The sequence below is a fragment of the Mustelus asterias genome, chromosome 18 (genome assembly GCF_964213995.1).
Source record: "Mustelus asterias chromosome 18, sMusAst1.hap1.1, whole genome shotgun sequence".
Classification (NCBI taxonomy): domain Eukaryota; kingdom Metazoa; phylum Chordata; class Chondrichthyes; order Carcharhiniformes; family Triakidae; genus Mustelus; species Mustelus asterias.
The window spans coordinates 24,148,609-24,172,923 of NC_135818.1; the positions used below are offsets into that span (position 1 = coordinate 24,148,609).

At 42.2% G+C, this 24,315-nt stretch overlaps 1 protein-coding gene and 1 non-coding gene across 5 annotated transcripts in view; one reads left to right on the forward strand and one right to left on the reverse strand.

The window, feature by feature from the left end:
- Window positions 1-695: 695 nt before the first annotated feature.
- On the reverse strand, window positions 696-890 carry LOC144507434 (U2 spliceosomal RNA). The gene has a single exon (XR_013500108.1). It is a non-coding gene; the product is annotated as a U2 spliceosomal RNA (small nuclear RNA).
- Window positions 891-10,646: 9,756 nt separating this feature from the next.
- The window catches only part of vps39 (VPS39 subunit of HOPS complex), a 98,978-nt gene continuing 85,309 nt past the window's right edge, over window positions 10,647-24,315 (forward strand). For 2 of the 4 annotated variants that reach the window (XM_078233541.1, XM_078233543.1), the window contains exons 1-2: window positions 10,678-10,815; window positions 16,512-16,581. In XM_078233541.1, the coding sequence (XP_078089667.1) occupies window positions 10,743-10,815; window positions 16,512-16,581 (143 nt within the window). In that variant the 5' untranslated portion in view covers window positions 10,678-10,742. Of the gene's footprint in view, window positions 10,816-16,511; window positions 16,582-24,315 lie in introns of all 4 variants that reach the window. The other 2 variants (XM_078233545.1, XM_078233542.1) reach the window with 2 other exon arrangements.

Sequence of the window (24,315 nt, forward strand, 5' to 3'; positions counted from 1 at the left end):
GCAGATCATATCAAACAGCATGTCCCTTCAGCTGTTTGCAACAGGCAAAGTACTAACTGTACCTAACCAGCCCGTGCTGTAAAACTGAAAACATAGTGTCCAACATTAGATGCAATTCCACGAATAGACAACATGTGCAAAATTATCTTGAGGGCGCAAATAATTATTCTGATAACCAATTTAAGGTTGTCAGTTGTATTCACAGCGTGGCTCACTTATGCATGCTAGAGGCCACATTTATTCACACGCAAGGTCCTATCATTTGCAAAAAGCAAGAAAATGTCCACATATTGCGCCTTTTTCAAATGAACAAAAGCTTGGGGAACAGTCATTCTCTGGTTCATTCCCCAATGCCTTGACCAAGTTCAGCATGCCCAGTTTGAATTAGAATTAAGTTTGGCAGTTAACTGTTCTGTGCTGCATTCTCCATGGTAATGTCGCCATTAAAGTTCACTTGTCAACCAATCAGCAATCTCTTCTCGTGCTGTATAAATTGTTATTCCTTATACTGGTGGTAATTTCTTGCAATTTGTCTTGATGAATACAAAACAAAAAGCTTTTTTTTAATACTTTTCCAATTCAATCAAATCAAATCCAATTCAGAGTCTCAACAAGTTGAGACATTTCCGATCCAGGCTGACAAGACAGGGCAAGCGACCAAACCACCCTGTCCTGGGCGCGATCTACATGAGCCAAGCTGATTGGAGAAGGGGGAGGTTCCTCCTCCAAGACTTGGGCTCATTTGCATCTTAGCCAAAAGGCCGAAATGCCGCTTTTAAAAATTGTTTCATATGAAACATATGAAGCTTCAATGTAACCTAATGACCTCAACCAAGTGCAGCATCCTCTCCATACTACACTTGATCTTAGCCAAAAGGCCGAGAAGCGAGGAATAGCATGTCTTTTTTTTCAGCAATTTTGAATATTGCACTCATTGTATCCCTCTTGGATACACTTGAGGTATTCTTCAACTGTCTAATGATTGAAAACTTGGAAAAGTAATCAATGACTAGACGAAAGTTGTTGCCACGGATAGTGAATAATATGTTGCAATTGAGACCAAGGGTATGATGGAATGAGGGTGTAGAGGTTTTGTATTGCTGTGGTTGATGACTCTGGCATGCTTTGCACATCCCCACTACTGTTTCAATATAATTGTTGATCCTTGGTCAATACAGTTTCCTTGTCAGAGGCGTTGTTCGCTCTACACCCATATACCCCTGGTGTAACTGCGGCTTTGTCAAAGTCAAGAGATTCAGGCATAAGCACCTGTTTTCCTTTGAAAATCAAATGTCTTCTGAAATACCTAGTTAATTTCTGTGGGGCCAAAACAAAAGTGTCTGGCACTTCTGTAACGAATCAGGTCAACCTTCTACAATAACTTTCCATAATAAACTTTCATCATGGATCATTTGCTGCTTCTTCCTAAAGTTGGTTGCTCTTGTGCTGACCAAATCTCACCAGACTGACATTGAGTACATCTTCTACTTCAATGTCTATGCTGTCTACTTGTAGGTCTAGCAGAAAATCTGCAGTCTTTTTTGGATTTGGTAACCTGCTCAGTATGTCTGAAGTAACTATTTTCCTACTCGGTTTGTAACAGATTTCAAAGTCATATCCTTGTATTTTTATCAGATGTCATTGTAGTATGTGTGATACGCTCATCAGTGGCTTGTGCCAAATAATTTCAGATGGTTTGTAATCAGTTTCCACAATGAATCATTTATCAAATAGATGTGTGGAAGCTTGTGCTATCAAATACCAGAGGAGTGTCTTGTACTCTATATTCAAATAATTGGATTGTACTTGCAACACTTTTGAAGCCAAATGCTATTGGTTTGCCATCTTGCATGATGAATGCTCCTAACCCTTTTTAAGAAGTGTTGACCTCTAAGAACGTCTTTTTTCTTGGGTTGCAGTATTGCAGAACACATCTCTCCTCTGACAATGCCTGTTTAAGGGACTCAAACACATGTTGATGTCCCTCCTGCCATACATATGAAACATACTTCCTTAAGAGTGAAGACGTTAAAAAATCCGAGGCATCTCTGAAAGTCCTCTTTGTCCTATGAAGTTCGCCTGGGTCACGATGAATCACAGAATTGGAATAAATAATGCCAACAAAGTTAATCTGAATTCACCTAGCATTTCTTGCTGTTGAAGATGATTCCCTCACAATGAACTGCTGCCATCAGGGATTGTAAATTACAGTTTTGCTCTTCTTTGGATTTGCCCATTACTATAATATCATCAGCAATGCATACACATCCGGCTTGGGTGACTGTGTGTGGAGTTTGCACGTTCTCCCCGTGTCTGCGTGGGTTTCCTCTGGGTGCTCCGGTTTCCTCCCACACTCCAAAGATGTGCAGGTTAGGTTGATAGGCCATGCTAAATTGCAGCTTAGTGTCAGAGCGATCGGCAGGGGTTACAGGAATAGGACCTGGGTGGGATTATTGTCAGTACAGACTCGATGGGACGAATTGCCTCCTTTTGGACTGTAGGGATTCAATGAAAAACTTGCATTAAAAAAAATGTCTTCCATGAAGGCAGGGCAACATAGTGCTGCTTCATAGCATCAGGGACCCGGGTTTATTCCACCCTTGGGTTTCCTATTTGTGCTCCACTTTTCTCCCACAGTCCAAAGATATGCAGGTTAGGTGGATTCGCCATGCTAAATTGCCCCTTAGTGTCCCTAGATGTGTTGGTTAGTTGGATAAGCCATGGTAAATATGTGGGGTTATGGGGATAGGACCGGGACGTGTTGGGTCTGGGTAAGATGACCTGTCAGAGAGTTGGTGCAGACTTGATGGGCCAAAAGGGCCTCCTTCTGCACTGTAGGGATTCTATGATGTCAAGATGTCTTGAAATGCTACATAGTTAATGCAGTACTTTCAAAGTATAGTTACTGTTGTGATTTCATGGTGCGCAATGCAGATTTTGCATTAGCAAGGGAGCAGGTAGAGAGTTCACTCCTCTGCCCTGACTGCTGTTGAGCTTCTTCATGGTTGCTGTGGATGCACTCATCTAGACAAACTCCTGACTTGCGCTTTGTGGATTGTGAAAATACTTTGAAGGGGTCAGAAGGTAAGTCACTTGTTACAAAGACCGCAAGAAACTACAAAAGGTCATGAATGTAGCCCAATCCAACACACAAACCAGCCTCCCATCCATTGACTCTGTCTACACTTCCCGCTGCTTCGGCAAAGCAGCCAGCATAATCAAGGACCCCACGCACCCCGGACATTCTCTCTTCCACCTTCTTGCGTTGAGAAAAAGATGCAAAAGTCTGAGAAAACTTACCAACCGACTCAAGGTCAGCTTCTTCCCTGCTGCCATCAGACTTTTGAATGGACCTACCTTGCATTAAGTTGATTTTTCTTCACATCTTAGCTATGACTGTAACACTACATTCTGCAATCGGTTCCTTCTCTATGAACGGTGTGCTTTTTCTGTATAGCGTGCAAGGAATAATACTTTTCACTGTATACTAATACATGTGGCAATAACAAATCAAATCAGATTCCAGATCTGCCCTGCTGTCCAAGGAAGGTACTGAAGCTTTCAAAGGAATACTTAGTTAAAACATTTCTGATTTTCAAAAAGATCACAATCTTATAAAAGTGATTTTATATATATATAATGTTACCTAAGAAAAATGTGAATGCTATTAAAATTTTACTTTCTTGATTCAAGACTTAATAATTCCCTCCCTTTAATTTGAAAATACTAATTTTGGATACATTGAATTTATACACAAAAGCAATGAACTAATTGTGCAATTCCCCATCTCTCTGCTGCTAAACAACTCACTTCAGCACATTAATCTTCAGACATCAGTTCAAAATCATGCAAAGTTCCTGAAATAATATGAAATTGAAGAGGCCGGTTAGCCTAACATCGGCCATAGGGGTAATGTTATAGTAGGGCACTTGGAAAAAAATCAAGGCAATTAAGCAGAGACAACCGGCCCAATTTTCCCATCCCAGTGCATGTTTTTTGGCATGTCGGGTTGCGAGATGCGCATGTCGACCATTTCGCAGGATTCACGCATGCGTTCCCGACGCATGCACACCTCCCACAGTCGGAGAGCAGGCACAGTCGGGACCGCACTGGAAACCAGCGAGAAGACAGGTAAGTGATTTAAATCTGTTTTTAATCTTATTTAAATGTCATTATCAGGCCCGGCACGGAATTCTCTGGGCCCGATGGCATCTCCCACCCCGTCAGGAGTATTTCACTCAGGCAGGGTTTAGAGTAGCTCCCCATTAGCGGGGGACCCCGCTAGAGTGGAGGGGAGGGCAATCGGGGCACCCACGTGTGCTCCCTGAGCATGGGCACCCTGGCTATGCCAGCCTGTGCCCCCTGGCACTGCCCAAGAGGCAAAGTGCCCATGCCTGGGGCCACCTTGGCACTGCCCACTGGACAGAGTGCCAAGTGGGCAAGACCAAGGTGTGGGGCCTAGGAGCAGGCCAGTTGTGGGCAATCGGTGGGGGGTTCCGTTACCACTCTGCAGATAGAATCAGTTGGGGCTGGAGGGAGGCCAGCAATCGGAGTGTCTGGGGGTGGTCTGCGCTCAGGCTGTGCGGGTATCACAAGGGCAGCAGTGCAGGGTTCCCGGGCCGGCCAGTCATAGTGCTGGCCAGCAAACTACATGCACAGAGTTCAAGAATAGTCAGACTCCGGTGTGAATAAGCCCCACCCCCTGAGCTTTTAATGTGATTCAGGATTGTGACCTCTGTATTGCACAGAGTGGGGGAGATGAGAGTCTGAACTCCCACCGAAAAAGCAATCGTGAATTGCACCAACTTCCTCGCCAATTCAGCACTTAGAATTTTTTTTGGAGAATCGGGCCCAACATGTTTTGTGAACGGAAACTTATGTTTAACCAATTTATTGGAGTTCTTTGAAGGAGTTACATATGCATTGGATAAAGGGGAACCAGTGGATGGACTGCACTTAAATTTCCAGAGGTCATTTGATAAGGTGCACATCAAAGGTTATTGTGTAAAATAAAATCTCATGGTGCAGGGCATGGATTGAAAATTAGCTAAGAAGAAACATTTGGCATAAATGGGTCTTTTTCCAGTTGGCAGGATGTGACGAATGGTGTGCCACAGGGATTAATGCTGAGGCCTCAACCGTTTACGATTTATTTAAATGATTTGGGTGAATTGACTGAAGGTATGGCTACTAAATTTGCTGATGACACAAAGGTAATTGTCAAGAGGATGTAAGGAGGAGACAAAAGGACTTAGGTTAAGTGAGTGAGTCAAAATGGAGTATAATTTGGCAAATGTGAAATTGTCCCATTTTGGCAGGAAGAATTAAAAAAGCTTATTATCTAAATGGTAAGAAATTGCAGGCTCTGTGGTGCAGAGCGATCTGGGTGTCCTAGTTAATGAATCACAAAATGGCTGGTATACAGGTACAGCAAGTAATTAGAAAAGCTAATACGATATTATTTGATTACAAAAGTAGGGGATTATGCTTCAATGAGATGAGACCACATCTGGAGTATTCTGTACATTACTGGTCTCCTTATATTAGAAGCAGTTCAGGGAAGGTTTACTAGACTAATACCAAGAATGGGCAGGTGGTCATACGAGGAAAAGTTGGAGAGGTTAGGTTTGTATCCACTGGAGTTTAGAAGAGTAAGAGGTGCTTTGATCGAAACCTTTAAGATCCGGAGCGGCATTGACAGGGTGGATGCAAGGAGGATTATTTCTCTTGTCAGAGCATCTAGAACCAGGGATCACTTTTACAAAAATAAGCAGTCGCTCATTTAAGACAGAGGTGAGGAGAAATATTTTCTCTGAGGGTCGTGAGTCTCTGGAACCCTCTTCCTCAAAAAGCAACAGAAGCAGATTCTTTGAATATTTTTAAGGCAGAGCTAGATAGATTCTTGATTAACAAGGGGGTGAAAGGTTAGTAGGGTAGGCAGCAATATAGGGTTGAAATTACAAGCAGATCAGCCATGATGTTATTTAAGAAAATAACCAATCCTGAATGACCAGTCAGGAGAACATACAATAAAAAAAATCAAATCACTTAGAAAATGTGATATTTTCTTCAATAACTAAAGTTTCTAGTATACAAAGTAGGATTTGTAACATAAATAGCTCACAATAAGATGACTGAACTTAACTGTAAAGTATTTGCATAACTTCACTAATGCTCTTACTTGAACGTTCAGCCTCTCAGTCTGCTGTTGAGTTTCTTATTTGCATTAGGACCCACATCTGTTAGATGAAGCCAGATGCCATGTTGTGAGTGAGTGGGTGTATGCCACAAGTTTCCCAGGAAGCATCAGTAGCATTTTGTCAGCCCGCATGGCTTTTGACCTCTCAGCAGTATCAATTTGATTGTTCTTTAAAGAAGCTGGACGATGATGAATTTCAAATTAATTCAGGAAGAATTATATGTTAATCAATTGTATTTCAAAGAGAAGCTGTGAATGATGTAGAACTGAAGCAGGCTGAGAGTCACTTTTAAACACAACAGACAGTAATGATAAGAGTTCTGATAAAATGTCACCAACTCACATTAACTCTCATTTCTCTCTCCACAGATACTGCCAGACCTGTTACTTTCAGCATTTTCTATCTTGCTTTCAGATTTTCAGCATACATAATATTTTTCTCTTTAGCGAGGGTAATGACCGCAGCTGCCTATCTTTATCCTTGAATTTTAAACAATCTAATATTTATTAACAGTCGATTTAAATTACAGACATTAACTTCATTTTTAAATTTAGAAAGCATACTGAGTGAGCCAATAGCAGTGGGATAATTAGGAATACCATCTTACTATAAGAAAATTACTGCTTCTCGCAGCTGGAATTGGTGAGATGATAACTCTAATTATGTATAATTGAATAGTAAATCGAGAAAACGGTTTTATTACAATAGTGAAGTTTATTTGATAATTATTTTAAGACTGGATTTTGATTTGTAAGAGTGTTACAGTTTGGGACTGTATTTTTAAATGAGAGGGATCACATGATTTGTGATGGCGTCCACCTGACTGTAAACACTTAAATTAATAAGGACCAAAGCAAAGGTTCAAATTGTATTACTGAAAGGGGGATGACTGATATATACATTTGAGGACAATCACAACTGTTGTTAACTTTCCTGAAACCTATAAAGGTGTTACCGGTATCAATGCTGACCATTCATAAAGATGGGTGGTTGCAAGCCTGCTCTACCATCCACTTTCTAAGAGATGCAGAAATTTCAAGGTAAATGCTGCTAATTGAAAATAAAAAATACATTTCAGGAACAGTTTCAGAGAAGCAAGGGCAGAAACACATAATATAATTTATATATTTATTCATGTAACTGGTTTTTCACAAAATACTGAATTCAAGAGAACTCTTGCAAACCATTTAACCCAAACCTGAGATAATCTTATATAATAATATAATCACTTTATTAGGCGAGATTAGTTTCCGACCCCAGGACTCCAGCATTAAGCAACCACTGGCAGAAGATTAGAATTGCAGCGTGACAAGTTTACAAAGACAGTTTCCAATATAAATGTAGACAAGGAATTTATACGAGGAAGTTCGTGGAGACTTTTAAAATATATTTTTAAAGGGCATTCTGACAAGACACTGGTCTATAGACCAGTGAGCCTAACATCAGTACTGGGGAAGTTGCTAGAGTCCATTATCAAGGATTTTATAGCTCAACATTGGAAAGCAATGGCATAATCAGGTTAGGTCAGCATGGATTTACAAAGGGGAAATCATGCTTGATGAATCTATTGGAATTCTTTGAGGATGTAACTTGACCAAGGAGAACCGGTGGATGTGGTCTATTTAGACTTTCAAAAAGCTTTTAACAAGGTCTCACATAGCAGACTACTGTGTAAAGTTAAAGCGCATGGGATTGCAGGTGGTGTTTTGAGAGCAATAGAAATCTCATTAGCAGACAGGAAGCAAAGAGTTGGCATAAATGGGTCTTTTTCCATTGGCAGACAGTGACTAGTGGGATACCATGGTGATCTGGGCTAGGACCCCAACTGTTCACTTCATATATTAATGATTTGGCAGAGGAAACTAAATGTATTATCTCCTAGTTTGCAGAAGACACAAAGTTGGGTGGGAGGGTGAGCAGTGAGGAGGATACAGAGATGCTTCAGCGTGATTTGCACAGGCTGAGTGAGTGAGCATATGCATGCCAGATGCAGCATAAGATGGATAAATGTGAGGTTATCCACTTCGGTAGCAATAAGAAGAAGGCAGATTATTATTTGAATGGGTATAAATTGAGAGAGGTGGATACTAGCGAGATCTTGGTGTCTATGGGCATCTGTCGCTGAAAGGAAGCGTGCTGGTACAGCAAGCAGTAAGGAAGGCAAATGGTATATTGGCCTTCATAGCTAGAGGCTTTGATGACAGGAATAGAGATGTTTTACTGCAATTGTATATGGCATTGGTGAGGCCACATCTGGAGTATTGTGTGAAGTTTCAGTATCCTTATCTGAGGAAGGATGTCCTTGCTATAAAGAGAGTACAGCAAATGTTTACCAGGCTGATTCCTGGAATGGTAGGTCTGTCATATGAGGAGAGACTAAGTTGGTTAGGATTATATTCACTGGAGTTTACAAGGGTGAGAATGGATCTCATAGAAACTTATAAAATTCTAATAGGGTTAGACTGGGTAGATTCAGAATTAATGTTCCCGATGGTAGGGGAGTCCAGAACGAGGAGTCATAGTTTGAGGATAAGAGATAAGCCTTTTAAGACTAAGGTGAGGAGAAATTTCTTCACCCAGAGAGTGGTGAATCTGTGGAATTCACTGCCACAGAAAGGAGGCGAGGCCAAAATGTTGTGTGATTTCAAGAAAAAAGAGATATAGCTCTGGGGCTAAAGGTATCAAGTGATATGTGGGCAGGGGGGGGGGGGGGATCAGGATATTGAATTTGATGATCTGCCATGATAAAAATAAATGGTGTGGCAGGCTCAAAGGGCTGAATAGCCTACTCATAGAATCCCTACAGTGCAGAAAGAGGTCATCGAATCTGCACCGATCACAATCCCTCCCATAACCCCACTTATCCCCTGACACTAAGGGGCAATTTAGCATAGCCAATCAACTTCACATGTTTGGACTATGGGAGGAAACCGGAGCACCCAGAGGAAACCCACGCAGATACGGAGAGAATGTGCAAACTCCACACAGACAGTCACCCAAGCCGGGAATTGAACCCAGGCCCCTGCCACTGAGACAGCAGTGCTAACCACTGTGCGACCGTGCTACCCTATTCCTGCTTCTAGTTTCTATGTTGGCCATTCACACCTCATCTAGACACATCAAATATTTCTTTACTCTTCCCATTATACTACTGTTGGCTTTGGTCATCGAAATATTTTGTCATTTCATCTCTCCTGTCCTCCACCCTATCACAGACCTTGCCTTTTGTTCTTCGACTCCTCACCTACCTCTCCCCCCCTCTCCCCCCTACAGATTCTGACCTGGTGAGTATTTCCAACATTTGCTGGTTTTATTTCAGATTTCCAACATCTGCAGTATTTTGCATTTGCTCAAAGCCCTGTGACAGCCCAGTTTTTTCACATCAACGTAGTTGCCCAATTGCAACCAAAATGGTGATCCATCAAAAATTATGTCAAGACCTCACAATCAACAAAAGCAGACGCGGAAATGTGAACCACAAGCGAGACAGAACGACAGGGCAGTTTGCTGGAGCCAACAACCAACTAATGGCTAACAGCAATGCTTCTTCCCTGCTGCCATCAGACCTTTGAATGGACGGACCATATATTAAGCTGATCTTTCTCTACACCCTAGACTGTAACACTACATTCTGCACCCTCCTTTCCTTCTCCCCTATGTACTTTATGAACGGTATGTTTTGTCTGTTTAGTGCAGGAAATAATACTTCAAATCAAATCAATGTGGGAAAAGCCTACTCGGAGGCGATATGAAACCACAGCCAACACTAATATCTCACTACTGCGGATGCTGGGATCTGAAACAGAAACAGAAAATGCTGGAAAATCTCAGCAAGTCTGATAGCATCTGTAGAGAGAGAGTGGAGCCAACGTTTCGAGTCTGGATAACCCTTCATCGGAGCTGAGAGCAAAGAAAATCAGAAAAGATTTATGCTATGAGGGTGGGGAGGGGGGGGGGGGGGGGTTGGAATTGGACAAAGGAAAGAAGGCGGCTGAGAAAGATGCTAAAATCATGAATTGTGATCAGAATGTGTGAATGCCAGAACAGAGGTATAGATTGTTAAGGGACTGCCTGACAAATGTGGCTGTTGCCCTGAAGTTTATTTATTAATGTCACAAGTAGGCTTACGTTAACACTGCGATGAAGTTACTGTGAAAATACAGTGAAAGGCGGGGGACCTTACTGACATCTCATTTCCAGCCAGCAAGGAAGAATCATCTTCCACAGGAGGGATTTCCCAGTAGATGAAATGTTAAACTCACAGTTTTTGTTTTCTGTCTTGTCAGCTTGGATCGGGAATGTCTCAACTTGTTGAGACTCTGAATTGGACTTGATTTGATTGAATTGGAATAAAAAATACCAAAGAAAACGGTTAGAGTGTCCCTGGAGAAGCTGATCAGGACTCACATAAACAGACTGGGCAGAACGCGCGCACCGCACGTTGGAGGATGTCACGGGACCAGGCGCACGCGCGGGCGCCGGAGCTCGAGCTGCTGTGAGGAGTTTGTCCGGCTGCTCTGAGGGGCCGTCTCCTTCGCCGGGATGCACGACGCCTACGAGCCGGTGCCAATCTTGGAGAAGCTGCCGCTGCAAATCGATTGTATGGCGGCTTGGGGTAAGCGGTTATTTTAAATATATATATTATATATGCGACGCTCCGGGCAGAGGCGAAGGCTGACAGAGGAACGGTGAGTGGGCCCCTGGTTAATGGAGTCGGAGCCTTTTCGGGTTGCCAGAATGGGGAAGGGAGGGAGACCGTTTAAAAACTGTTAAACTGGGTTTAAATCGCGAGGGGAGGGGCAGGGGTGAAACTTTTGGTCGCCTCTTGATGACCTCACAGTGGCCAGACCGAAGTTAGAGTAACACCCTCAAAACATTGATTGGGATGTTAACTCATCCTTCCTGTTTTCAGGAGTAAATACATTATTTAACCTTGGAAAAAAAAAAGTTGTTTGGTCGTTTTTTCATTTCATATCTTGCATATCTGAACACTAATGTGTACCTCCTTTCCATTTGTAAATTATCTAACTATTCATGATCTCCTGTCACGACAATGTCTGCCAATTGTGAGGAACGGTTGAAAGCATCAGCTGTACCTCTGTAGCAGTCTTGCGGTTATCTTGTATTCCAACAAAGGGACTTTTACTGATGTGGTATCTTGAGTCCTGGAAACATCCCAAAGAGCTTTGCTTGCAGTGAATTGTATTGAGAAGCATCATTGATCTAGGTAAATAAAGCAGTATCTCACAAAAGGGTGACCAATGAATGACCAGTTAATTGGTATTTTTGGGCGTGTTTAATGTTGACTTGGACACCAGAAAACTCCCAACTGCTCTTTAGAGCGGTTGCCAAACTGATTGTTCTGAACACAAGTTTACTTTTACATCTTAAAAAGATCCAAGGATAGTAAATTATTTTACAAGTTTTTTCATGTCCAATGCAGCAACCAATTTGCCCAGAGCAGGATTCCATGTAAAGCAATGAGATGAATATTACCTGTCATTATTAGGTATTGTTTGTGGGGTCATGTTGGTCTGTACCTCAGATGAACTTTTTGTTTATACAAAACTTTGTCCTAACCTGCACCAAATTTGATTCACCCATCACCCCTTTGCTTGCTGACCCATATTGGCTGCTGCTTATTATCATCCTTGTTTTCACATCCTTCCATGGCCTCTCCTTCCCTACCTCTGTAATTTTCTCCAGCTTCACAGCCTTCTTGGATATCCACTGTACTCTAATTCTGGCCTTTTGTACATGCCTGATGACTAACTTTCATAGAAATCATAGAAACCCTACAGTGCAGAAGGAGGCCATTCAGCCCATCGAGTCTGCACCGACCACAATCCCACCCAGGCCCTATCCCCACATATTTTACCCGCTAATCCCTCTAACCTACGCATCTCAGGATTCTAAGGGGCAATTTTTAACCTGGCCAATCAACCTAACCCGCACATCTTTGGACTTTTTTCTTGAAGATAAGAGTATTTTTCTTGAAGATAAGAGTATTTTCTTTGCAGTTTCACAAAGAGCACTTTTGTTTTTAAAAGTACAACTTTTCCAAATATTTGTGTAAGTTTGTGTGTTCATATCCTTTTAAGAACTGTCAAGCAAATCCAGGTGGATTTTCTTTGAGGTTATCTGCTTGATCATTAATGTTTATCAAAGCTATTATTTTAGAAATTCATCATGAGCTCGAGTGTTTTTTCCCTTCTAGGTCTGAATATTTGCTATGTTAAATTGTTACTGTACTTAGAATATACCTTCAACCTGCACAGAGCAGCTGTTTGACATTCTATGACTGTTATCTTATTTTTGCAGCTTTATAAAATCTTGGTGATTCAGAGCAGATATGGGGAGAATAATGGTTTTATTTTTGACTGACAGTTTTAAAAGGAATTTTGTTGGCGAGTCTGGTTTGAACTGTCACTATCTTACCCAAGTGATCGGTTACTTGTATCAGCCTTGGTAATGAGTAAGGCTGTTACAGCATTGCAAGTGAGCCCAAGAAAGAAAGAATAAAGAGTCATCTAACTGGGTTTAATGATGGCAGTGTTAGTTAGCACAGTAAATACTGGAGTTGGGAACAGAGATTTGCAAATAGACATTGATGGATTAAATGAACAGTTAAAACTGTGGCAGAAGGAATTCAGTGTGGGGAAGTGTGAGATTATCCACTTTGGACCCAAGTAAGTTAAGTCAGAGAATATCTCATAAATAGTAAGAAAGTAGGAACAGTGGAGCTGCTGAGAGGTTTAGTGGACTTTGTACAGAATCCAAAACTAATGTACTGATACAAAATATTAGTTGAATGGAATGTTGGCTTTTATCTCAAGGAGGCTTGATACAAAGCAACTGAAGTTATGCTAGTTATTGGTTAGATAGGAGTACTGTGTTCAGTTTTGGGCACTGCAGGCAGCAAGGATATATTGACCTTTGAAGTAGTATTATGCACATTCAATTAGAGCGATTGATACAAAAACAAGAATGGGGATACAGGGGTTAAATTATGAGAGCATGTTACATATACCTGTATTCATTTGACCTTATTGAGGTATTTAAGATGATTATAAGGATTTCATAGCTCCATCTCTAACCACTTCCTCATATCACTCTCCACCCTCGCCCTCTTCATTGCCCCAATTTAATTACCTCCTCTATCTGCCCCAGGATAATAAAACTGTCCCCCTGTTCACTTGCAAGGATATTTTCAGAAACAAAGTATTAATTTGTGAGACACGGGCGTCACTGTCTGACCAGCATTTATTGCCCATCCCTAGTTGCCCTTGAAAAGGTGATGGTGAGCTGCCTTCTTGAATCGCTGCAGTCCACATGCTGTGGGTTGACCCACAATGCTGTTAGGGAGGGAATTCCAGGATCTTGACCCAGCGACTGCGAAGGAACAGCGATATATTTCTAAGTCAGGAAGGTGAGTGGCTTGGTGGGGAACTTGGAGGTGGTGGTGTTCCCATGTATTTGCTGCCCTTGTCCTTCTAGATGGAAGTGGTCATGGGTTTGGAAGGTGCTGTCTTAAGGATCTTTAGTGAATTGCTGCAGTTCATCTTGTAGATCGTACACACTGATGCTATTGAGCGTCAGTGGTGGAGAGATTGAATGTTTGTAAATGTGGTCCCAATCGAGCGGGCTACTTTGCCCTGGATGGTATCAAGCTTCTTGAGTGTTGTTGGAGCTGCACCCATCCAGGCAAGTAGAGAATATTCCATCATACTCCTGACTTGTGTGGATAGGTTTTGGGGAGTCAGGAGGTGAGTTACTCACTGCAGTATTCCTAGCCTCTGACCTGCTCTTGTAGCCACTGTGTTTATGTGGTAAGTCCAGTTGAGTTTCTGGTCAATGGAAGAATTTCTTCAGCCAGAGGGTGATGAATCTATGGAATTTATTGCCACAGAAGGCTGTGGAGGCCAGGTCATCAAGTATATTTTAAGACGGAGATAGATAGGTTATTGATTGGTAAGGGGATCAACATTGCTCCAGCACCCATTGGCACTCTTTTTTAAAGCAATAGTAATCCAATAAAATAGACTAATTGACTAAGGAAGCAGCCCCTTTAAAAGGTCATTGTAACAAAAGACAAAATCTTAGACCATCACACATAAGAGCAGAATTTGGCCATTCGGCCCATCAAGTCTGCTTTGCCATTCAATCATGATTGATAAGTTTCTCTACCACATTCTCCTGCCTTTTTCCCCATAAGCTTTGGATCCCCTCACCAATCAATAACCTATCTATCTCTGTCTTAAATATACTTGATGACCTGGCCTCCACGGCCTTCTGTGGCAATGAATTCCATAGATTCATCACCCTCTAGCTGAAGAAATTCCTCCTCATCTCGGTTCTAATGAGTCATAGAACCTACAGTACAGAAAGAGGCCATTTGGCCCATCGAGTCTGCACCGACCACAATCCCACCCAGGCCCTACCCCCATACCCCTACAGATTTACCCACTAATCCCTCTAACCTACGCATCTCAGGACACTAAGGGCAATTTTTAGCATGGCCAATCAACCTAACCCGCATATCTTTGGACTGTGGGAGGAAACCGAAGCACCCGGAGGAAACCAACGCAAACACGAGGAGAATGTGCAAACTCCACACAGACAGTGACCCGAGCCGGGAATCGAACCCGGGACCCTGGAGCTGTGAAACAGCAGTGCTAACCACTGTGCTACCGTGCCGCCCGAAAATGTCAAAGTCACGAATTGACTGCAAACCTAGCTGCAACATACAAAGACAACTAGAAATTGACAACAAATACAGATTTTACCAGAAACTTCCACATGCTGACATGAATAATAAAAAATGTGGCCAATCAGTTCACTTTAAAAGTGGGATCTTTCACTAATGTCATCCGTTTATTTATTCTGAGGCTGTGCCCTCAGATCCTAGTCTTGAAGGAAATTTAATCAAAATGTTTTGGGGGCTGATGAAACATTCCACTTCCAGTTGAGGACCCCCCGCCCCCCACACACTCAGAGTCCCGGCTATCCCCATTTCTAGATGTACAAATACCCATTGTTTGTTTCATAATGTAAACGTCATTACACCTTAATATAATTGTCATTAAATCTTAATTTAATTAATAAAACATTGGCACTTGCCCCATTTCCAATGTGCTTGTATGAGTTGTTATATAGTGGGAAGACTGAAGTCATTGTTTTCAGATTCCGCCCCCCCCCAACAATATTCAATGGCATTACCATCGCTGAATCTCCTACAATTTCTATTCTGGGAGTTCTGATTGATCAGAAACTTAATTAAACAAGCCACATAAATACTGTGTCTACAAGAGTAGATTAGAGGTTGATATTCTGTGAGTTTTCTGCCTTCCCAAAGTCTTTTGACTATCTAGAAGACACAGCTCTGAAGTGTGGTTATGTGCTCAAATCTCTAGTGTAGGGGGCTTAAACCTGGGGCATTCTGACCAAACAAGAAGTGATAAAACTGAGCCATGAATGACACTAGTGAAAGATCCCACTTCTAAAGTGAACTGAGTGGCCATATTTTTTTATCATTCATGTCAGCATGTGGAAGTTTCTGGTAAAATCTGTATTTGTTGTCAACCTCTAGTTGTCTTTGTATGTTGCAAAATGTTGCAGCTAGGTTTGCAGTCAATTCGTGACTTTGAAATTTTCACACCAATTTTCACTTGCACTTTGAAATAACCAGTAATAAAATTATGGACTCTGTCTTAAACTCTGGACAAAAACCACAAACTCTATTTGCAGTAAAGCACTGGACTGAAGTACTGGGAGCGGCATGGTGGCACAGTGGTTAGCATTGCTGCCTCACAGTGCCAGGGGCCCAATTCCCGGCTTGGATCACTGTCTGTGTGGAGTCTGCACGTTCTCCCCATGTCTGTGTGGGTTTCCTCCAGGTGCTCCGGTTTCCTCCCACAGTCTGAAAGACGTGCTGGTTAGGTGCATTGGCCATGATAAATTCTCCCTCGGTGTACCCGAATAGGCGCCAGAGTGTGTCAACAAGGGGATTTTCATAGTAACTTCATTGTAGTATTAAATGTAAGCCTACTTGTGACACTAATAAATAAATTTTAAAAACACAGGGAGAACATGCATGGGAACCTCTGGGTTGTTGCACACTGTGCAGCTCAGAGGGAGCATTGCTCATTCACTAAAAATGCATGATTATAGCACTGAACCCAAGCAACAGCAGAGCTGTAAGTGAGCACTTCAGGCCTGGACTTCTTTGTAGACTTTTTTTTTCAAATATTTTCTAACTTTGAACACAACAGATAACTCAACCTTGTTATCTTTTATTTTTTTCCCCCTCAGAGGATTGGCTTCTTGTTGGCACCAAACCAGGACACCTGCTTCTCTACAGGATCAAGAAGGAATTAGGCAAGTAGACCATATCAGTCCCAAGTTTGTGTCATTTGAATAATATTTTCATTTAACTGTTTGTGTAGGATTTCCTACTGATTTGTTTCTGAATGAGGAACAATGAATTGCAGGTGTGGGAAAACCTATTGCATCACCTCATTCTTCCACCCAGATCATTCCTTTGCACAATGCTTTTGTGTGTACTTGATTTGAAATCTACGAATACAAAAAAGGCATCAATTAAAATGAATTGTCATTAAAGGATGCACTGGAATAAGACAGTCTGCTCTGGAAAGTGCTGCAAATCACGATCACCGCAACAAGTCCACAGCAGACACCATCCCCCGGCCCTAAACCCAACCCTGGAACACCTAGATAACAAAGACACTTATGTCAGACTAATATTTATTGACTACACCTCAGCCTTCAACACCATTATTCCTACTAAACTCATCTTCAAACTCCGTGGCCTAGAGCTCGGCTCCTCCCTCTGCGACTGGATTCTAGACCTCCTAACCCACAGATCGCAATCAGTAAGGATAGGTAACAATACTTCCTCCATGATTATCCTCAACACTAGTGCCCCACAAGGCTGTGTCCTCAGCCCCTTACTATACTCTTTATACACCTGTGATTGTGTGGCCAAATTCCCCTCCAACTCGATTTTCAAGTTTGCCGATGACACCTCTGTAATGGGTCGAATCTCAAACAATGGCGAGACAGAGTACAGGAAAGAGATAGAGTACCTGGTGAATTGGTGCGACGACAATAATAAGAACAAAGAACAATACAGCACAGGAACAGGCCCTTCGGCCCTCCAAGCCCGCGCCGCTCCCTGGTCCAAACTAGACCATTCTTTTGTATCCCTCCATTCCCACTCCGTTCATATGGCTGTCTAGATAAGTCTTAAACGTTCCCAATGTGTCCGCCTCCACCACCTTGCCTGGCAGCGCATTCCAGGCCCCCACCACCCTCTGTGTAAAATATGTCCGTCTGATATCTGTGTTAAACCTCCCCCCCCTTCACCTTGAACCTATGACCCCTCGTGAACGTCACCACCGACCTGGGGAAAAGTTTCCCACCGTTCACCCTATCTATGCCTTTCATAATTTTATACACCTCTATTAAGTCTCCCCTCATCCTCCGTCTTTCCAGGGAGAACAACCCCAGTTTACCCAATCTCTCCTCATAACTAAGCCCCTCCATACCAGGCAACATCCTGGTAAACCTCCTCTGTACTCTCTCCAAAGCCTCCACGTCCTTCTGGTAGTGCGGCGACCAGAACTGGACGCAGTATTCCAGATGCGGCCGAACCAACGTTCTATACATCTGCAACATCAGACCCCAACTTTTATACTCTATGCCCCATCCTATAAAGGCAAGCATGCCATATGCCTTCTTCACCACCTTCTCCACCTGTGACGTCACTTTCAAGGATCTGTGGACTTGCACACCCAGGTCCCTCTGCGTATCTACACCCTTTATGGTTCTGCCATTTATCGTATCTCTCCCTCACTGTCAGTAAAATGAAGGAGATAGTCATTGACTTCAGGAAGCATAGTGGAGGACATGCCCCTGTCTACATCAACAGGGATGGAATGGAAATGGTCGAGAGCTTCATGTTTCTCGGTGTCCAGACCACCAACAACCTGTCCTGGTCCCTCCATGCCGACGCTATATTTAAGAAAGCCCACCAACGCCTCTACTTTCTCAGGAGGCGAAGGAAATTTGGCATGTCTGCTGTGACTCTTACCAACTTTTATAGATACACCATAGAAAGTATCCTTTCTGGTTGTATCACAGCTTAGTATATCTCCTGCTCTATCCAAGACCACAAGAAACTGTTGTAGGGAAAAATCCCTTGTACCAGTGCATTCAAAGAAGTCGAGTCGCAAGGCAACGTTCAAAGTGTTTTTCTTTATTGTACAATTACTGGGAACCCAGGGAGAACCAACGTAACCAGCTCCGAAACAGTGGCTTGGCCACGTTGATCTCAATCCTTTCACATCAGCTCTGGATCTTTATAGGGATCCAAATTCGAGCGGGAACATTTGATTATGCATTTTTACAATATGTATAAAGTGGTCTGTCGGGTCAGGAAGTTCTCTGGGAGGCTTGTCAATTTGCATTTGTATGGTGTGTGTTTGTGTTAATGGGACTACCTGTTTTTGCCCCGGTGTTTTAATGTGTTTCCCATTATCTGAATTGACCTCATTGTTTTGTGTCTGTGTTCCCTGCTTGCGAGATTAGGTGTTAATGTCATTTTGTCCTGTGTGTAGGGAGATTTAATCTAATCTTTTATTCCTTTTACCCTAGTTTGTTAAGTTTCTTTGCCTGCCTTGGCCATTTTATTCCTGTAATATTTTATTGATAGTCTGGTTATGCCATATAGCCCACTCTCGGTCTTGACTCGCAGATATCCCGATCTTCCTTGGCCAAAGGCCGGTTTAAAATGCAGCTTCGCGCTGTTGCTGGGCAGAATAAGGATCTTTCGTTGGCTTTGAAATTTAAAGGTCTCTCAGCTGTGCAGAGGGGGTTTGAACAAATATCCATCCGAGTGTTCCCCTCTGCATTGTAGGCACGTTATGAATGGTGCCAATATGGCTTTTGGAAAATTGCCTACTTCAAAACTTCAAAAGGTCGTGAATGAAGCCCAGTCCATTATGTAAAACAGCCTCCCATCCATTGACTCTGCCTAAACTTCCCGCTGCCTCGGAAAATCAGTCAGCAAAATCAAGGACCCCACGTACCCAGGACATACCCTCTTCCACCTCCTTCCAGCGGGAAAAAGATACCGAAGTCTGAGGTCACATACCAACAGACACAAGAACAGCTTCTTCGAAATATAGAAACATAGAACCTAGAAGCAGGAGTAGGCCATTCAGCCCTTCAAACCTGCTCCGTTATTCATTTTGATCACGGCTGATCATCGAATTCAATATCCTGATCCCCCCTTCCCTCCATATCACTTGGTCCCTTTAGCCCAAGAGCTATATCTAATTTCTTCTTGAAATCAGACAATGTTTTGGCATCAGTTAGATTCCACACATTCACCACCCTTTGGGTGAAGAAATTTCTCCTCCCCTCAATTCTAAATGGTTTACGCCTTTTCCTCAAACTATGACCCCTAGTTCTGGACTTCCCCACCATTAGGAACATTCTTTCTGAATCTACCCTGTCCAACCCTGTTAGAATTTTATAAGTTTCTGTGAGATCCCTTCTCACTCTTCTAAACTCCAACGAATATAATCCTACCCGACTTGGTCTCTCCTTATATGACAGACCTGCCATCCCAGGAATCAGCCGAGTAAACCTTTGCTGTACTCCCTCTATAGCAAGGAAATCCTTCCTCAGATAAGGACACCAAAACTGCACACAATGCTCCAGGTGTGGCCTCACCATTGCAGCAAAACATCCCTATCCCTTAACTCAAATCCTCTTGCTATGAAGGCCAACATACCATTTGCCTTCTTTACTGCCTGCTGTACCTGTGTGCTTACTTTCAGCGACTGATGCACGAGGACTCCAAGGTCTTGTTGAGTATCCACCTCTCTCGATTTACACACGTTCAAGTAATAATCTGTCTTCCTATTATTGCTACCAAAGTGGATAACCTCTCATTTATCCACATTATACAGCATCTGCCATGCAGATGCCCACACACTCAGTCTGTCCAAATCACGCTGAAGCATCTCTGCATTCTCCTCGCAGCTCACCCTCCCACCCAACTTTGTATCATCTGCAAATTTGGACATAAAACATTTAGTTCCCTTTTCCCTTATATAATGTGAACAGTTGGGGTTCTAGCACAGATCCCTGTGGAACCCCACTAGTCACTGACTGTCGCTCAGAAAAAGACCCATTTATGCCAACTCTTTGCTTCCTATCTGCTAACCAGCTTTCTATCAATCTCAAGGCATTACCTGCAATCCCATGTGCTTTAGTCTGTTATGAGACCTTCTCAAAAGCCTTCTGAAAGTCTAAATGAACCACATCTATCAGTTCTCCTCGATTAACTCTACTAGTTATATCCTCAAAAAATTCCAATAGATTCGTCAAGCATGATTTCCCTTTTGTAAATCCATGTTGACTTTGGTTATACCACTCCTTCCAAATGCCAAGTTATGAAATCCTTGATAATAGACTCTAACAACTTCCCCAGTACCAACGTTAGGCTCACTGGTCTATAGTTACCTGTTTTCTCTCTACCCCCCTTTTTGAATAGTGAGCTTACATTTGCTACCCTCCATTATGTAGGAACTATTCCAGAGTCCAAAGAAGTTTGGAAAATAACCACCAATGGATCTACTATTTCCAGGGCCACTTCCTTAAGTACTCTGGGATGAAGGTTATGAGGACCTGGGGATTTATCCACCTTCAATCCCATACATTTCCCCAAAACCATTTCTCTACTCATACTGATTTCCTTCAGCTCCTCACTAAAACATGTTTCTCTCAGCACTCCTGGTACATTGTTTCAGTCTTCACAAAGGAAGGCATGAATAAAGTACAAATTTAATTCCTCAACCATTTCTTTATTCCCCGGTTTGAATTCTCCCGTTTCTGTCTGTAAGGGGCCTACATTTGTTTTTGTCAATCTTGTTCTCTTTACATATCTGTAGAACCTTTTAAAGTCAATTTTTATGTTCCCTGCTGGCTTACTTTCATCTCTCTTTTTCCCTTCTTCGTCAGGCCTATTGCTATTTCTTGCCAATGTGTATGCTGCTTCCTTGAATCTGATACTATCTCAAATTTCCCTTGTAAGCCATGGTTTCGCCACAATTCCCTTACCACTCTTGCACCAAACAGGAATAGACCAATTCTGGAGTTCACCTATTCGTTCTTTAATTGCCTGCCATTGCCTGTCCCACTCCATCATGGCCAATTCATGCCTCATACCATCATAGTTACCTTTATTCCGATTCAGGACCCTGGTCTCAGAATCAACTACATCATTATCCACCTTGACAAAGAATTCTACCATATTAAGGTCAGTCATCCCCAGTGGTTCTCTCATAACTAGATTGCCAACTAATCCCTTCTCATTGCACGACACCCAGTCCAAGATGGCTTGCTCCCTTGTTGGTTCCTCAACATATTGCTCCAGGAAACCATCCCGTATGCACTCCAGAAATTCCTCCTCTATTGTACTGTGATTAATTTGACTCTCCTCATCTTGTATGCAGATTAAAGTTGCCCATAATCACAAATGTTCCTTTAACACATGCATCTCTGATTTCCTAATACTTTTCCCGACATTACCACTGCAGTTTGGTGGTCTGTATCCCACCCCCACCACCCCACCAATATTTTTGCTCCTTGTTTCTTAACTCAACCCATACAGATTCCACAGCTTCTATGCTAATATCTTTCCTCAATATCATATCAATATCATCTTTAATCAACAATGCAACTCCACCACCTTTTTCTTTCCGTCTATCTTTCCTAAACATTGAATAGCCCTCAATGTTTAGTTACCATCCTTGCTCACCTTGGAGCCAACTATATCATACCCCTTTACATCTATCTATGCAACTAATTCATCCATTTTGTTTCAAATGCTCTGAGCATTCGGGTACAAACCTTAACATGGGCACTTTTAACATTTCTTTTCCATTTCCTACTATTTTGTATTCGCTCCTTATCTGACTCTGGTCCTTGGTTTCTCTGCCTATCACTTCTTCCCTGCTGCCATCAGACTTTTGAATGGACCTACCTTATATTAAGTTGATCTTTCGCTACACCCTAGCTATGACTGTAATACTACATTCTGCACCCTCTCCTTCACTTTGTCTGTATAGCGTGCAAGAAATTGTACTTTTCATTGTATAGAAATACATGGGACAATAATAAATCAAATCATGTTCGTGGCTATTGATTGTTTCCAAAGTATTGTTATGATCTTTGACCAGACCCCTTGTTTTTGGTAAGATTCAGTTAGGGACCAATAGTGTTTTGTTTTAAAGTAGACAAAGTTTGAAATTTAAGACACTTGCTCAGAGAATAAAGCCAAAAGATTCCACAGGTTTTGAACAAACAAAAATAAACGTTGCTACACAAAGTCAGAAAGATAAAACAATTTACAATATCTGGCATTCAGGGTTCATATGAGGTACAAGTGAATCAACAGACAAACTGTGCACAATAAACCACAGAATGGACCAGGGCAGAGACTATGGATTTCTCAACAACCCACCTACACATCAGTAAACATGGAGTCAACCAATCTCACTGAAACTTTGTCTCTCACACAAGGAATTCCAGTCTTTGCACGGTGGCACAGTGGTTAGCACTGCTGCGTCTCTGCGCCAGGGACCCGAGTTTGATTCCTGGCTTAGGTCACTGTGCGGAGTCCACATGTTCTCCCTGTGTCTGTGTGGGTTTCCTCCGGGTGCTCTGGTTTCCTCCCACAGTCTGAAAGGCATGCTGGTTAGGTGCATTAGTCATACTAAATTCTCCCTCAGTGTACCCGAACAGGTGCTGGAGTGTGGCGACTAGGGGATTTTCACAGTAACTTCATTGCAGTGTTAATATAAGCTTACTTGTGACACTAAAAAATAAATAAAGATCTAACCTGGGAATTCTCTTTAAATGTCATTCCAACTCAAACAACATCAACAAAAGTCCTCCTCACAGGGTTTCAGTCTTGTCTTGAGTCTGCTCTCTGCAACTTTCTTCTTGTTTCTCTGCTTTTTTAAAAAACTGAACTGGGACCTTTTCCTGTTCCCGTCCCCTCTCTGTGACTCTTTTGGGATCTCTTCCTGTCCCCATGACATTCCACTCCTAGTCATCTGACTTGGTTTTCGCGCCATTTTCACTTTCTTTATGCATAGGCATGCTGGGCCTGTCCTGGATCTGAAGAACTTTGCAGAACTGCGCATGCACGAAAACCCCAAATTCTGTTGGAGCTGAAGTTCCTGATTTCCCTCTTTCCTACGCCCCCCTCCCCCCCTCTTTCCAATGAGGTAAGTGTAGTTTTCATAACAGTATTAATACCAGTAGAGCAGGAGATTGAAATGTTACGATGGGAGGTTGAATTGAACTTCACTGCCATCTCCTGCCACTGAGTAAAGCTGATCAAGTCATGCCTAATCCCAGAAAGAAAAACATGTTGCCCAAAAAGTATGGAGTAAATTTGTGATCATCTATTCCATTCCAAAGTTGGAATCTACCAATTGAAATGAATGGAGATTCTCCAGGGCACAGAGGGTTTCTGATCCGTGGTATCACTGGAGGGGTAGAGGTCCAAATGGAATGTCACCCATGTAATTTTTACTTTAAACAAAAGAGTTTTTTATAATTGTACCTGTATTTCTCTCATTTACTCTTAATTCTTCATCTTAAATTGTGTCCATTCCCACCACTATGATCTATAGTTACCTATACTTCACACAGATTTTGCATAATTGAAAATATTCTGTCCAAACACACAGTTTACAAAGATAAATCTATAATAACAATGCAATTTAAATAACATAATAAATAATGAGGATCCCATATCCTACTATTTACCAAAATCCTAGTAGCAGTGCTAATTCCGTATTTAAAGGAAAAACACCAGGTGGGATAGAGTTGCTCACTTGGGCACAGTTTGTGCATTTTTGAAAAGTGAAGTTCAGTTGCACTGCACACAATTTGCATTCAGAATTCTGAAATCTTTTGCACTCGGTTATCCCAATATTGGGCAAATTGCACCGATTGAAACCAGGATAAAACAGTGGAAATTCTGGATCTTGCTCATAGATCAGAATCTAAT